Source organism: Moschus berezovskii, chromosome 22, assembly GCF_049115385.1.
Source record: "Moschus berezovskii isolate FMDL1 chromosome 22, NW_MosBer_1.0, whole genome shotgun sequence".
In the NCBI taxonomy this organism is placed as follows: Eukaryota; Metazoa; Chordata; class Mammalia; order Artiodactyla; family Moschidae; genus Moschus; species Moschus berezovskii.
The window spans coordinates 10,428,044-10,442,925 of record NC_142481.1 but is presented as its reverse complement, the minus strand read 5'-3'; the positions used below and the strand labels follow the sequence as shown (position 1 = coordinate 10,442,925).

At 55.9% G+C, this 14,882-nt stretch overlaps 1 protein-coding gene and 1 pseudogene across 5 annotated transcripts in view; one reads left to right on the top strand and one right to left on the bottom strand.

Moving 5' to 3' along the window:
- The window catches only part of SYMPK (symplekin scaffold protein), a 33,713-nt gene that overhangs the window by 4,958 nt on the left and 13,873 nt on the right, over window positions 1-14,882 (bottom strand). For all 5 annotated transcript variants that reach the window (XM_055411824.2, XM_055411830.2, XM_055411827.2 and 2 more), the window contains 12 exons: window positions 12,679-12,829; window positions 11,235-11,439; window positions 10,248-10,398; window positions 9,081-9,316; window positions 7,721-7,802; window positions 7,484-7,597; window positions 6,143-6,290; window positions 4,944-5,104; window positions 3,373-3,481; window positions 2,936-3,036; window positions 2,248-2,338; window positions 1,083-1,184 (listed from right to left, as the gene is read on the bottom strand). In XM_055411824.2, the coding sequence (XP_055267799.1) occupies window positions 1,083-1,184; window positions 2,248-2,338; window positions 2,936-3,036; window positions 3,373-3,481; window positions 4,944-5,104; window positions 6,143-6,290; window positions 7,484-7,597; window positions 7,721-7,802; window positions 9,081-9,316; window positions 10,248-10,398; window positions 11,235-11,439; window positions 12,679-12,829 (1,651 nt within the window). The remainder of the gene's footprint in view (window positions 1-1,082; window positions 1,185-2,247; window positions 2,339-2,935; window positions 3,037-3,372; window positions 3,482-4,943; window positions 5,105-6,142; window positions 6,291-7,483; window positions 7,598-7,720; window positions 7,803-9,080; window positions 9,317-10,247; window positions 10,399-11,234; window positions 11,440-12,678; window positions 12,830-14,882) is intronic.
- LOC129547391 (U4 spliceosomal RNA) lies at window positions 12,151-12,216 on the top strand (annotated as a pseudogene).

Genomic DNA, 14,882 nt, shown 5'->3' with positions numbered 1-14,882 from the left:
GAGGTCACCTAAGGGGCCAGGGCGTGACGACCACTCCCGAAGCCTCAGCTTTGGGACACTTCACCGCTTCCACTGGAGGCCTGAGTTCCCTCTCAGTTGTAGTGTGTGTTTAATATTTTCAGAAGTTCCTCTCTTGACCTAAAGGTTTCTGAGAGAATCTGTTGAGGAAGACTAGGAAGTACGTCACTGAAGCTACTTCAGGCAGGACAAGACACTAGGTGGCAAGGAGCGAAAACCCCCCTCCCTGCTTTTAAAGGAGAGGAGGAAGCAAGGACAGCTGTCTTCTGAGAAGAGCAGGGGACAGTAAGGGCTCCTGCCTCTGTGGGAAAGCACGGTTTCTAGACCAGAAGCCATGGAGGACGTGGAGGGGAGAGCTGAGGGAGGGAACAGAGCGCGGAGGGAGGGAGCGCTGCCCTGGGACCCAGGAGGCCAGAACCGGGTTTCCAACTTGGGTCCCCCCAACTTGAGATTCTGTTTTGTCCACTACACCACTTAGCTTCTGGGTGGCCCCGAACCAGTTACTTCACCTCTCTGGAACCTCCACTTCGACTACAAAGTGGAAGTCTGCATCCTTACCAGGAACAGAGTGGTGTGGCTGGTGGGTGGGCCTGTGAGGCACTTAGGAAAGTGCGGTTCAGACTCAGTGCGAGGTGAACAGCGACGGCTGCCATTAAGAAACTGCTAACTGTGGTGGGCCAGCCAGGTTGTCACCTGCTGCCCGGCCCGGGAGGCCTCTCCTGGCTCAGCTCCCCGGTCCGACGCCCTGCTGTGCAGTCTGCCGTCTCCGGCCAGCCTGGCCAAGGGCTCTGGGTTCCTCACTCCTCAGGCCACTGCGGGCTGGGGAGGAGGGCGCCCCACCCTCCCTGAGGGCCGCTCTGCGCTGGAGCAGAGGGGGTGCATCAGTTCCCTAGATGCGGTGGGGGAGGAAGGGAGGAGAGGGGGAGGAGGCAAAGGAGCGAGGCTGGCTGTGGGGGGCGCAGTCCCGGACTTGGCTGATTGCAGAGGGGGCCGACTCCAGCCCAAGGTCCTTCCCCGGGTCCGCAGTGGCCAGGAGGGGGCGGGGTGGGGCGGGGGTGCCTCACCTTTGATGATGGACTTCATGTCACACTTTGCCGAGTCAATGTTGTGTAAGGCGATGAGCAGCTCTCCAGGGTTCAGGGGGGACAGGGCTGAGTTCCCTTCACCTGCAGCAGGGGAGTGTGGAGAGGAGGAGGAGACAGTATGGAGGCCTGAGAGGCAGGTCCAAGCCCCTAGACTGGGGGAGCGGCAGAGGAAGACAAGGCGCCCTCTGGGATCAGGGGTACAGAGCAGCGGAAGACAGACTGAGAACGCCAGGAGGCGCTGAGTGAGGCGGCAGCTGGTAACCATTCCAACCAGAGGCCTGGTCAGGCCTTCGCTGGGCCCCCGCCCCCGCACTGGGCCCCCACCATCTCTCCCGTGACTCAACCACTCTCCCTGTCCCGGCCCGGGCTGTGCACCCACAAGGGCAGGGCGAGGACGAGCTCACCCCAGGTCCCCAGCACAGCAGAGAGGCGAGGGCGTCTGCTGGACAGGACAAGAGGGCGCCAGGCAACAGACTTGCCAACAGTGCTTGGGCTGAATGCCCCAGGGGACGAGACTGGGGGGACGGCACTCTTCTTGTCGGGGGGTCGAGGGTCCCAGATACTCGCGTGTGTGTTTTAAGTCACCAAGTCATGTGCAGAACAGACAGCTTCCATCCTCCCTAGCTCCAGCTAGTGGGGTGACGGCTGAGGAATCTACCCTACGCCATCTGGTAGTCTGTCTAGGTTGAAAGTTTTCTTTCTTTTGGGCCAGGGTGAGTCCAAACTCAAACAAAAGGCCCCTCACCCACAGCCGGAGGGGTTCAGGCAAGATTTGAGGAAGGGCAGGGATGGAGCCCGTGTTTGAGGTCCTGGCAGGGAAGATGCTTATAGAGAGTCCGTCCTCGGTCCCACAGTTTTGTCCCCAACGTGGATGAAACCATCATCCAAGGATCACGGGAGGGTGGCCCAGGAACTTTGGGACAGATGTCGAGATGTCGCCAAGTCTGAATGGCAGCCTCAGAGAGTAAGATGAACACCCCCCGCCCAAAGGTGGTGGCATCCCTCCCCCAGCATTTCACATTCTCAATTCTGGGACCCCTTCCTCCTGCCACCTAAGGTGGGGTCTCCTGGGGGAGCTGCTGGGTAGGGATACGAGGGCCAGGGTTGAGCTGGCCCCTGGTGGGGAGGCGAACACATCACCTACCGTGCTGGGTGCCCAGCAGGCGGTTGAAGACCTCTTTCACCACTATGGGGTTGAGCTTGATGAGCTTTGGCAGGGCCTGGATCACTTCCTTCTACAAGGGCAAGGCAGGGGAGGGGTCAGATATGCCCCCTGCCCACTCCAGAGGCCGCCCACTGCTCGCCCTGGGCGGTGAGGGGCAAGCTCCAGCCTCACCTAGCCCCCGAGTGCCTTCTTCCTCTCCCTCTCTTTGGTCCCTCAGGTTTAGCTTTCCCAGCTCACTGGGCCTGACCCAGCCCCAGCTTCATCGCCCCCCAGGCGAGCCCCTGGGCCAGCGCGATGACTCCTCCTCCAAGAGGAGATGGAGGTTCACCCGAGGTCCCACAGCCTGGGAGGAACAAAACCCGGCCAGAGAAAGCACACGTTCGAGGGGAGGCGTCCCCTGCCCTGCTTCTGTGGCTCCACTTTGATCTTCGGGAGGATCGTGTGTATGGGGTAGGGTGGGAGGGGAGGGCGGCGGCAGTGGATCACTGGGATATTCACTCACAAGAGGAAGGAACTGAGGCTCGGAGAGGGGCAGGGCTTGCCAAGTTGAGACTGATCCAGACAAGATCCAGACTGTGCTCACAGCATCTGATGAAGGTGCCTCCCTCCGCCCCACCCTGCCAGGTGTGGCCCCGTGGGTGGGGGCTTCCAGGCATGCAGCCCGTACCTTCTCCAGCCCATTGAGCACTGGGATGAGGAAGCGGACGTCTGGCAGTCGCTTGTGGTAGAGATCCCTGACCCGCTTCACCAGCTCCGGGGACGGGGGCACTGCAGGCAGAGGAGCAAGCAGGAAGCTCAGGGGCTGGGGGCAGTGGGTAAGAGTGGACCCCGAGGGGGAGAAATGAATGGTGGTGGGTGTGTGGCGGGGGCGGGGAGGGGCTGCTCCATTTCAGAGCAGAAATCCCTGGCCCCTCAGTTTCTCAAATGTGTTTTAGCTGTGCACCCTTCCGCACAGAGAAATTGAGGCCCAAGGATAGGGAGAGACTCACAAGAGGGCCAAGCATCTGGGGACCCAGCGGCTCTGATCCCCAGGTCCTGGGAAGGGAAATGGGGAGGGCCTGGACAGGAGAGGAGAAGGAAGGAGGATGGGGTCCCGGGAGGCACCTTTGTCGGTGAGGCTGTGCAGACAACGTGTGACCAGTGTCTCCGCCCCCTTGGGACAGTTCTCCACCAGGAGGAGCAGCTCTGGCGAGTTCATGCCCATTCCCCGGATCTGCAGGGGAGAGACCAGAAAGGAGACACGCGGGGCGGTGTGAGGGGGATGGCGGCCCAGGGGGAGAGCTTGGGGAGTTGTCAGAGACCAGGCAGCTGGGGGGACGCTGGGCCTCTGGAGGAGGAACTGGCAAGAGAGGGCGGATCTTAAATAGTCTCGTTAGAAGAAAATCAATAATTCTTTGAGGTGATGGGTATTAATTAAACTTATGGTAATAATCATTTCACAATATATACATGTATCAAAATCACTATGTTGTAGACCTTGCTGCTGCTGTAAGATAATGTTGTATATCAGTTGTATCTCAATGAAGCAGAGGGAGAAAAGAATGCGTGTTAGACTTCAGAGAAGTGGGGGAAATCTGGGGAAGGAGGGCAGGGTTGGCAGAAGCGTCCGGGTCTCTTCCACCCGACCTCATAGACACACAGGCCCCTGCAACTCCCTCCTGCACTCTTCTCATGCTGCCCTCCCACCAGGCAAGCCAGGCCTGCTCTCTGGGACTCAACCTGACCTTTGATGCCCAAGCTGTTCTTCAATTCCTTGGTGAAGACTTTTTTGGCTTCTGCAGGCACAAGTGACCCCTGCCCACCTCCTGCTGTGACCACCCAGGTGCCAGCTTTGCTGCTGGCTCAGATCAGGGCTCGACCTGTTGCTGCGTCTGCAGTCTCGCCCTAACCCTCCCACAGGCACCGAACACAGGGAGAGGAGGAGGGCCAGGCGTCAAGGGCTCGTCCCTTCCTCTGCCCAACTGGAAGTGGAGCTGACAGTTGTTGCCCTCAAGGAGCTCGCAGTCCGGTGGGCTCACCGTGACAATGGGAACAGCCAGACTATTACCCCACAATACAGGTAAGGACCCCATTGACTCTGGGAGGCAGGTACATGGGAATTAACTTGCCACATTTTCCCCTTTGGTTTATGGTGAAAATTCTCAGTAATAAAATGTCAGGGAAAGAGAGAGAGAAGAGCAGTTTCAAATCTGGCAACAAAAGGGAAGAACAGACATTCTGAATTTCACAGGCCAGCCTGTAGCTGCATTGCTTCTCTTGTGGGTGACCCTGTGGCTCCAGAGAGGAGCAGGAGGGACTCGGGCCACGACAAGTAAAGATTCCTGTCAGCAAGGCAGGGGAGGGACGACTCATACATGACAACAAGGACACAGGTATTCATGGACATGAGGTCACAGAATCGCTTCAACAAGCTTGCTGGTCTGAATTATCTGCTTGGTTTTAACTGAAGGGTGCAAGGTCACGCAATGAGAAAGGGAGAGATGGAATGTGAACTGAGGTCTGTCCGACTGGAAGCTCTTAACTACAGGGCTACCCTGATGTCTTCTCAGGAGCTGGATGGAGGTGATGACCCTTAGCCTCAGCACTCAGCAGCCAGAGGACATTCGGGGGCGGGGCTGGAGTTGGTATCCGGCCCCGCCCACCGTGGGCGGAGCCTGGCGGGCCAGGGGCCTCACCGGCTGTTCGATGACCCTCAGCACTGTCCTCTTGATGTCAGCGATGGCCTCCGTGTACACGGCCGCCAGCTCGTGGATCAGCTTGTGGTTCTGAGGTAGGAGAGCCAGGTAGAGGTACAGGCACTGCTTCACTGTCTCCTCAGTCCAGGGTGCGGCCACCTCTAAGAGGGTGGGTGTGGGGGGGGCGGTGAAGATCAGATCAGCCCTACTCCCCCTTGCCTCTGCCTAGAGCCTGGCTCTTCTTGGGGAAGTGGGGGGGCAGGCATGGAAGGGAGTGGGAACTGGGCCTGGGAAGCAAACTGTCCCAGGGCAGGAAGCCAGTCCTCTGGGAAATGGGGTGCAACCAGACCTGCTCCCCTTCTGTCTCCTCTGACCACCAACCCAGACGGACCTTCCCAAGAGCACATCTGACTCTGCCCCTCCCCTGCTCAGCGCTCTCACCACCAACCGGGGCCCTCAGGGGACGCCTGGCCTTGCTCTCCCTGCCAGCTCCTGTTCAGGGCTGCCCCACCTCTGGGGCTGTGTGCTGGGGTCACAGCCTCCTCCTGATGGTCCCGTGGGGCCCCCACTTTAGAGCCTGTGCAACTGCTGCTCTGTTGCCTAGAACCCTGCGCCCAACTCTTTTTTTTTTTTAACCTCGCTGTGTGACATCGAAGATCTTAGTTCACCAACCAGGGATCAAACCTGTGCCCCCTGCATTGGGGGCATGGAATCTTAACTACTAGACCACCAGGCAAGCCCCCAAGCTCCTCTTTCTGTACCACCTCAGGGTCACAGAGCCAGCACATCTCCTGGGAAGCTGGCCCAGCACCCAGGCTGCACTGGGGCTCCTGTGCTCCTAGAAGCCCCCTACTTTCTGCCACAGCCGGAAGCTTCCAGGCTAACAGTCCCTTCCCTGGGGGCCTGGGTCTCCAGGTCTGCAACGCCGGAGGACCCAGAGCTCTGCTAAGGGGATGGTCTGCAAAGAACCTGCCTGGCCCTTCCTGGAGTCCCATCACTGGCTCGCTCTCTTGGTTCTTGGCTTCCAGCCCAGCTGTCCCCTCTTTCAGGATGCTCTCCCTGACCCCTCGGCCTGGGCCAGGCGCCCCTTCTGGGTTCCCACAGGCTCCTGCTCCCGCCACCAAGGCCTGCTCGCTCCGGCTCTTACTGTCTGGCCATCCCCCCCAGCTCGCTGCGCTTCTGGAGAACCTGTGCCAGACCTGTGTCCTTGTCGGCTCCGAACAGAACGGACGGCGGGTTGGGGTGCACCAAGAGCTGCAGGTAGTTGAGGGCGAACTTCTCCACGTACTCCCGCAGCTGCTCCTTCTCGTACATGCGCTTGATGAACAGCAAGGCCTGGGAACGCACCTGAGGGGCGGGGGTGGGGGAGGGCGGCTGCTCTGAGCTTGGCGGCATTGGCGTGAAAACAAGCCGAGGCTGGAGAAAGGCCCGGCGGGGCTGAGCTACTGTGCCCAAGGCTGGTTACCTGCTTGGGAGAGAGGCTTCCGGGCCCAACTCAAGGCCCTGTACCACCCCACCGTCTACCCGCCCCGACCCATCTATTATCGTTCGTTCGTATCTTGCTTGCTACACTCCAACTGGAAGGAGTTTCCTTAGTTCCTCCAAAAAGTGAAGCTGTTCAGTTGTGTCTGACTCTTTGCGACCCCATGGGTGATAGCCTACCAGGCTCCTCCGTCCATGGGATCTCCCAGGCAAGAGTACTGAAGTAGGTTGCCATTTCCTTTTCCAGGGGATCTTCCCGACCCAGGGATCAAACTGAGGTCTCCCTCATTACAGGTAGACACTTTACTGTCTGAGCCACCAGGGAAGCCCTCACTTTTTTTAAAGTGACCGCATTCTCCCCAGCTCTGAGACTTGGCACAAAAGGTTCCCACTGCTGGCATGCCTCTCACTGGCTAGATCCTGTTTCACTCAGACATCCCCTGCTGGGAGCCATGTGAACAGGGCCCCGTCTTGGGCACTGCCTTGTCCCCAACAGCACCTCGGGGCCGAGCCAGCAGGCAGGGTTTGCTGAGTGAATGGCCATGAGATGTCAGGAAGGAGCTGGCGGCAGGCAGGAGCAGGGATGGACCGAGGGCCTCTCAATCACATGCTGACCCTCTGTGCAGGGCACACCCGTCCACTCAGTGCAGGCCTCGGCTCACACGACCCCTCCTCCAGCAGTCTTCCTTAGACCGCTTCCCTTCCCTGGCCGCACACCCAACTCCACTCCAGGCACCAAATACTCTCTGTGGTCACAATGGCTCCCCTCCCAGTCAGAGCCCCCCCAGGTCTCAGCACAGCACCAGGCCTTAGGAGGGGGTGCACCAACACGGGAAGAGTAAGAGCGAAATGGACTGCCATTGTGGGGGGGGCGGTGTCTATGTGTGTACATTCTAAGCAGCGTTGTGCCATCAAAACTGGAAAGGCCGCCACTAAGCTGTCACAAGAAGGGCAGCAGGCCCAGAAACCTTCAGGGGTATGTGGAAAAGATGGGGCTGGTTACTCGGACAGAGGACGGGCTAAGTGTAGCCCAGCACACAGCAGGGGTGGGGGGTCACCTTGTCCTTCTCGTGGGAGCTGAGGTCTAGCAGGACATGCAGGTACTGGAACTGGCGGGATGGGCGCTTGAAGATCAGGTCTCGGAGAGTGGACATGCCCAGGTAGGTGCGACTCTGCAGCAGGAAGGAGGGGAGCCGGAGCTCAGCACGTGTGCAGTGTGCCTCGGAGGTGTCTCCCTTGCCTCAGTCAGCCCAGCCCAGGCTGCAGCAAGCTCGGCCTGGCTATGCCCTGCTCACCTCGTCCTCACAGTACTTGCGGATCACCTCCAGGGCACTCTCGGTGATCAGCGGCGCCTCCAGCACAACCTTGGTGAAGATCCTGTCAGAGCGGGAGGGACGGGGTACAGCTGCAGAGAGGCCCCCATGCTTCCCCCTCCTGCTGACTGCAGCTCAGAGCTGACAGGACCCCTCACAGAGCGCTCGCTCAAGCCCCTGCGGACAGAGCTACAGAGCTTTGGAAGCAACAGAGTAGGGTTCAAATGCTGCCCGGGGTGGGAGTGGGCAGTGACATGGGCAGAGACTGCCTCTCTGAAACTCAGTTTTGTCCAATGGGGATTCCTAGCTTGTTTAAAACAGCAATGGGAGGGAATGATGGGGGGGAGTGGGAAAGGGTGTTGTATTTCAGATATGGTGACCACCAAAGGCTGCTTTGAGATGCTTTAGTCAATGCTGGCCATGCAAGGAGTAGGCGGAGAGGACCCCAGGTAGACAAAAGAAAAGTGCCAAGCTTGCCATGTGTGAGAACACAGGACTGAAGGCTGGTTTGGCTAAAGTCGGGGCAGGAGGTGGGGATGGGCAAGGAAAAGCAGAGGCCAAAAAAGAGGCTCAAGAGGTTGGTGGCGACTAGATTATACAAGGTCTCCCAGAGGCCTAGTAAGAAGTCGCATTTTATCTTGAGGACAATGGAAGGTTTTTAGTCGGAGAAGGCAATGGCAAGCCACTCCAGTACTCTTGCCTAGAAAATCCCATGGACGGAGGAGCCTGGTAGGCTGCAGTCCATGGGGTCGCTAGGAGTTGGACATGACTGAGCGACTTCACTTTCACTTTTCACTTTCACACACTGGAGAAGGAAATGGCAACCCACTCCAGTGTTCTTGCCTGGAGAATCCCAGGGACGGGGGAGCCTGGTGGGCTGTTGTCTATGGGGTCGCACAGAGTCGGACACGACTGAAGCGACTTAGCAGCAGCAGCAGTGGAGAAATAGGGGCTTTACATTATCAAATGTCACCTGTGCTGCTGGAGAATGGATACGCTGGAAGTCAAGAACAAGAAGGAAGCTACAGAGCCAATTCAGGCAAGAGATGGGGATGGCAAGAAGCAGACCCCCAGAACAGGCCTCTGACACACGGAGAAAACAGAGGCCCAGAGGTGAGTGACACAGCTCAGTCAGAGAGCAAGCACCAGAGGCGGGGGACAAAGCAACACTGCAGAGACCTGGTCTGTGCATGGGGAGGGTGGGGAGAGGCAGCGGCTTGGGATGGGGACATGGAGGACCAACTCAGGTGCTGATGAAGAGCTGCTCGGAGCCCAGAAAGAAAAGGCAGGACACGGGACGGGGGACCCCTGAGGACTGCAGGGTGTAGGGCCGCCCCCTCACCCATCCTTCTGGTCCGGCTTCTCCTGCAGGCCGGAGAGCAGGCGGATGAGGCAGTCCTCGTACTTGTCCAGGGCGCCCTTGACACCAGCTGCGAGGTAGGCATTGTACTCCTGGTAGAGCCAGGCGAAGGCCAGGTCCAGGCGGGCCCGTACGTCCTCCAGGATGAAGGACAGGACCTCAGCCTTCAGGCCCGAGTCGAACTGCGTCACCAGGCTGGCCAGGATCTTTATGCGCACCTGTCACGGGAGCGAGGATCTGTGTTGGCGTGGGGGGGCGGGCAATGCTGGACACCCCGACCGTGCCCTGCGCCTGCTCCTGCCCAGCCGCAGGGAGCTAGCGCAGACCCAGCATTAGGAAGAAAAGCTGAAGAACCTTATTTTCAGGAGGTCTCATTTACATGGAAGAAAAAAACTGAAAAGGGAGAAAAAAATAACCAACACAGAATAAGAGTAATAGCTAAAATTTCTAGGAGTAGTATCTAAATTATAGATATATAAAATTACAAATAGCTACAGTGTATCTAAAGTGCATCTAAAATATAAATATCTAAATTTTTAGAATTTAGGAGTATTATCTTGGGTACACAGAAAATGATCCTGAAGGACTCCCCGAGTGTGTTTATTGGTCGCTTCTGTCGGGGGGATGGCTTGCAGATGGGGGTCAAAGAAGACTTATGGTCCCTCTACGGCCTGGAAATAATTTGAACAGAAAGCGTATGTTCATATACTTTTGGTTAACTAAACTTCAAAAATTGGGGAGAAAGCCACTTGACAGAGGTTGCAACCCCAGCAAATGGCAGAATCAGCATTTAAAGCAGGTGTGGGTGTGTAAGTGTGTCTGTGGTGGAAGAACAAGAATGCTGTGAACCGCAGCAAGAGCAAGCACCCCGAAAGCCCACGTGCAGGGGGCTCTTCCTTGCAGCCACCCTGTGCTGGGGACAGAGCATGTGTGTCCACACACGTCTTCCGCATTGCCTATGAGGAGCTGCTGCTATCATATCTGCTTCATGGGAGGTCAGAGTGAGGCTGGGAGAAGCGGCTGGTGAGTGGCAGTGCTGGGGTCTGGAGCCAGGGAGGGTTAACCCCGAGGCCCATCTCTCCCCTGGGACATGCGGCAGGCTCTTGGAAAGAGGGACTGGGAGGAGGGGCTGGGAGGACGGGGGCACACCTGGGCAGCCCCGCTGCACGCCACGGCCTTCTCAGCCCGCAGGATCCGCTTCACAGCGCCCAGCTTCATGGCCTCAACCTGCGCGTCCGTCAGGGGCTTCAACACGTCACTTAAGCGGAAGATTTTCTTGCGCCCGCCAGCGCCGGCCAGCCTATGTGTGAGAGCAGAGACAGGGACATGGTGACTCTGAACGTCTTTTCTGGAACTCAGGCCCCACCCCAGGCCATACAGACAGAGACAACCCCACGCTGTCCCTCCAACTCCCCAGTGACCCCAAGGCACTGCAGGACAATGGGAAGGCAGAGGATGCTGTTCTGGTTTGGTGCACAGTATCTGAGGGGAGGCTGCTATAAGGAGCAGGCAACGGATGATGACGGAAGACCTGAATGAAGTGAGGGAATAAGACTCGCAAGTGTCTGGGGATGAGCTCTCTAGGCAGAGGGAACCGGGAGTGCAAAGGCCTCCAAATGGGGACATGCTTGGCCGACCAAGAGGTTGGTGTGACGGGAGGAGGGATCAAGGCGAACAGAGAGCTTGGAGGGGCAGCAGGCCAGGCCCTGCTGGCGAGCCTGGGTTGGGGACAGGGCAAGGAGGCTGGATTCTGTGGTCTGAAGGCAGGTGGTGATGGGGACGATGATGGGAGCAACCAGGAGCACTTCCTGCACGCTAGAAACCAGGCTAAGTGCTTTTTACCTCATCATCACTGTCTACCCAAGAGCCACCTGATTTAAGCCTCTAACCACTACTGTGAACTTATTTAATTCTCTCTCATCCTCAAAGACAGAGAGAGATGATCAGCCCCATTTTAGATATAAGACAGTAGTTTTATATACAAGAAAACAGCAGATAAGGTTTAGTGGTTACGGCACTGACTCTGGAATCTGAGATCCTGGCCCAGACCAATCTCTGTTTATCTGCCTTCGTCTATCACATACACACCAAAACCAGGCCTCAGTTTCCTGCACCAGCACCTGTCAGGGGACTCACCGGGGCTGCGTGACGGGGATAATGGGCTCTGGCCTCCTCTTGGCCTGGGGCGCCTCCTCCTCCAGGGAGGACATGGAGCTCAGGGAGCCCACTACCGAGATTGCCTGGCCCTGGGCTGGCAAGCGCCGCTTGATCAGGACACTCTCTGGCTTCGCCACCTTCTCCTCCTTGGGCTCCTCCTTGCACTGCTTGGTCTGCTCCACGCCTGAGGAGAGGGCAGCAAACGGGCTCTTGGTGGGTCAGAACCACCTGCTCCCACCCAAGGACCTCCTGTGGGCCAGGTTCCACTCTAAGCCTTGCACACCCAAAATTCATTTAAATCTGCAAAGCGTGGGTTGGATCCCTGGTTGGGGAACGAGGATCCTGCAAGCTCTGTGGCATGGCCAAGAAAGCAAAAAATTAGGGAAAAAAACGTCTGCAAAATGCTTTTCTGGAGCAAGAACATTTTTCATCCCCACTTTGCAATAAAACAATTGAGGTTCAAACAAGAAATGTCATTGTCTTTTGGTCGGAGTAATACCAGGTATTGCCACTTTAGAAAGCTGATGAGTGGTTTCAAACAGCATTGAACATGCCCAAAATCAAGACCCACAATTCCACTCCTTCGTATAAACTCAACACAAATGAGGGCACAGCAGCTTTATTCATAACAGCCAAAAACTGTATAAAGAGCCCACAGGTCCATCAACAGAGGAGTATGGATAAACAAATGGGGGCCTATTCACATAAAGGAAGACTAATGAGCAATAAAAAAATAAACATTTGGTTTACACAGCAACATGGATGAACTTCAAAAACTTATGCTGAGTTTAAAGTAAGCCAGAGGCTATGATACCATTGATACGAAGTTCAAAACTAAAACAACTCACCTATGGAGACAGAAGTGGGGACAGGGGGTGCATTGAGTCTCTACTGGAGCTTTGTGCAGTGGCAGTATCGTAGCCAATGAGGTTTATCCAAGGCGCGATTATTGCTAATTGAGTCTCTACTGGAAAGCAGCAAGAAGGAACTTTCCAGAGTGCTGGTGACAGTCCTTCTCCACCTGGGTAGTGCTTACAGTGGCGTGTTCACTTTGTGAAAATCCACTAGGTTGTACACTTATGAGCTGTGAGTTTCACTGTACATAATTTATACCTCAGCAGCACTGTGAGAATGGGAAACCACCTGAGGCTTGGAGAGGTTAAGTAACTTGACCAAAGACACACAGTTATTAAGCAGCTGAGGTAGTCCGGGTTGTCTCAGACCTCAAACCCAGGGCTGCTGGACTTCAAAGCCCAGGGCCTGAAAACATTGAGCACTCTACCTATGGGACCGGTGACTACTTACACCTAAGATCTCATATGGTTTTCCATTTGTACTTCAACAAACAGGCGCTCTTCCAGTAAGGAGAGCCCAGTGGCCACAGTGCCGAGCCCGGCCCTGGGCAGCTCCCTGCGGCACTCACCTGGCCCCAGTCCTGCAGCCGTCATCTGCGTGGCCATGAGCCGAGCCAGGTGCTTGATCTGGGCTTCGGTGCCTGCTGATTCCACTGGGGTGTAGATAGCTTGGAAGGAGGCGGGCATGGCCTCGGGCAGGTACACCATGCTGATGAGGACCTGCGAGATGCCAGAACCTTCCTTACTTATTGACCCAACGGACGCTGCTTCCACACCCAGGCCAATGCTGGCAAAATGGCAGTGATGAGGACAGACCTGGGCCGCCTCTCATGGATCACAGATTCTCGTGCAAGTGAGAGAGAAAACGAGTACTGATGCAGTGTGGTGGTACACGAGAGAAGGAAAGGGTGCCAGGGGTCACACTGGAAGGCCAAGGGCAGCTCTGGCTCCTCGAGGCAGTGGCATGTAGGCTGAGACCTGAGAGGTGGGCCGGAAGCAGACTGACACAGTGAGGCCCTGCAGTGCTGGGGGCAGGCAGGTGGGCAAAGTCCAGGTATGGGAACGGCATGGGAGAAGGCTAAGAGGCACCAGAGCTGGTACTCTGCCCGGAGAGTGGAAGGAGGTTCAGTCACAGAGTATAATATGAGCTAGAAACTGATTTAAAACAAACAAAAAATCAGTACCCTAACAGAACAACACATCCACATCTGTCAGGAATCAATAACAAAAGATAACTGCAACCCCCTACAGTCTTGGAAGTTTGAATGCATGCTCTTAAATAATAACTACAAGAGAAAGATAGTGAAGTAAAACGTGTAAGATGCAGCTACAATGGTACTTAAAAGGAAAATCGGACCCTCAAATGCTTACACTGGAAGAAAAGTGAAAGGGAAAGTCACTCAGTCATGTCCGACTCTTTTGCTCCAGGTCAGAAATACTGGAGTTGGTAGCCTTTCCCTTTTCCAGGGGATCTTCCCAACCCAGGAATCGAACTGGGGTCTCCTGCATTGCAGGCGGATTCTTTACCAACTGAGCTACCAGAGACTGAACGCTAATAAGCCAAGCATTTAACTTTGGGGAAAAACATTGAAAAAAAGTAACATGAAAGAAAGAAAGACAGCAGAAACAAAGAAAAAAGAAAAAAAAGACAGCAGAAATAAAACAGAAAAGGTTACAAAAGATGATCAAAAAACTTAAGAGCCAGTTCTTTGAAATGGCTTAAAACAAGCAAATCTATGGCAAGAATATAACAAAATAAAGAAGGACACAGTATTAGGGACAAAAAAATGGCACGTTACTACAGAGGCAGCAGGTATTACGAGAGTAAAAGAATCCTGTGAACAACTCCATGCCGATAATCTGAAAAAGACAATTTCCCGAAGTGTGACAGGGATAGATAAGGCACAACAAGTTGATGGAAGCCAAATCAGACAGGGCCTAAGGCAAGCTGAATTTAAGTTTTATCTGGAAGGAAGCAGACAGCCCTGGCAGGGATTTGAGCAGGGCAGCTTCATGACTTGTACTTGACAAAGATGCCCCTGGCTGCTGCAGGGAGAGTAGAAGGCAGAGCCAGGAAGAGGTAGTCCTCTGTGGGAAGAGGGCAGGGCCTGGATAGGGCAGGGGTCAGTCACAGGGATAGGGAAGAGGGGCAGGACTGGGGGTGAGGGGGAGGCAAAGAGCTGAACTCCCAAGTTTCCAGTGTGGGGACGAGAGGCATGTGTGCCAAGAACACAGGAGGGGCCGTGGGCCTGTACTGGAGTGGGAGGAGAAATTTCACAAGTTGAGTTTTGACATGTTAAGTCTGAGGTGCCTGTAAAACACTCAAGGAGAGAAAGATGCAGGTGGCCAGACACCCAGGCCTGGAGCTCACCAAAGGGATGTGAGCTGGAGAGTACACTCCTCGCTGCCCCAACTGCCCAGCAACTAACCCCCGCGGAGCCTCTAGGGAGAGAGAAGGGAAAGCTGATGGTGTCTGCCGTCAAGCATGGGAAGAGATATTCTCCAGGAGCGTCCAACAGAAAGGCCTCGGTGCTGCTACAGCCTGAAGACTGATGTGAGGACCACCACCCTCCCACCTCCTCGCCCCTCCCCCACTCCAACCGCCTCATCAACTCAAACCAATGGTTCTGTTACTTTGGAGCAGGACATCTTTGAAAATCTAAAAATAACACTGGTCATCCCACCCCACCAATGCCAATCCCACACCACATAACGAACAAGTCATGGGGCTGATGCTCCCGTCAATAGACCTAATAGGCCCTCCCCGCAAAGG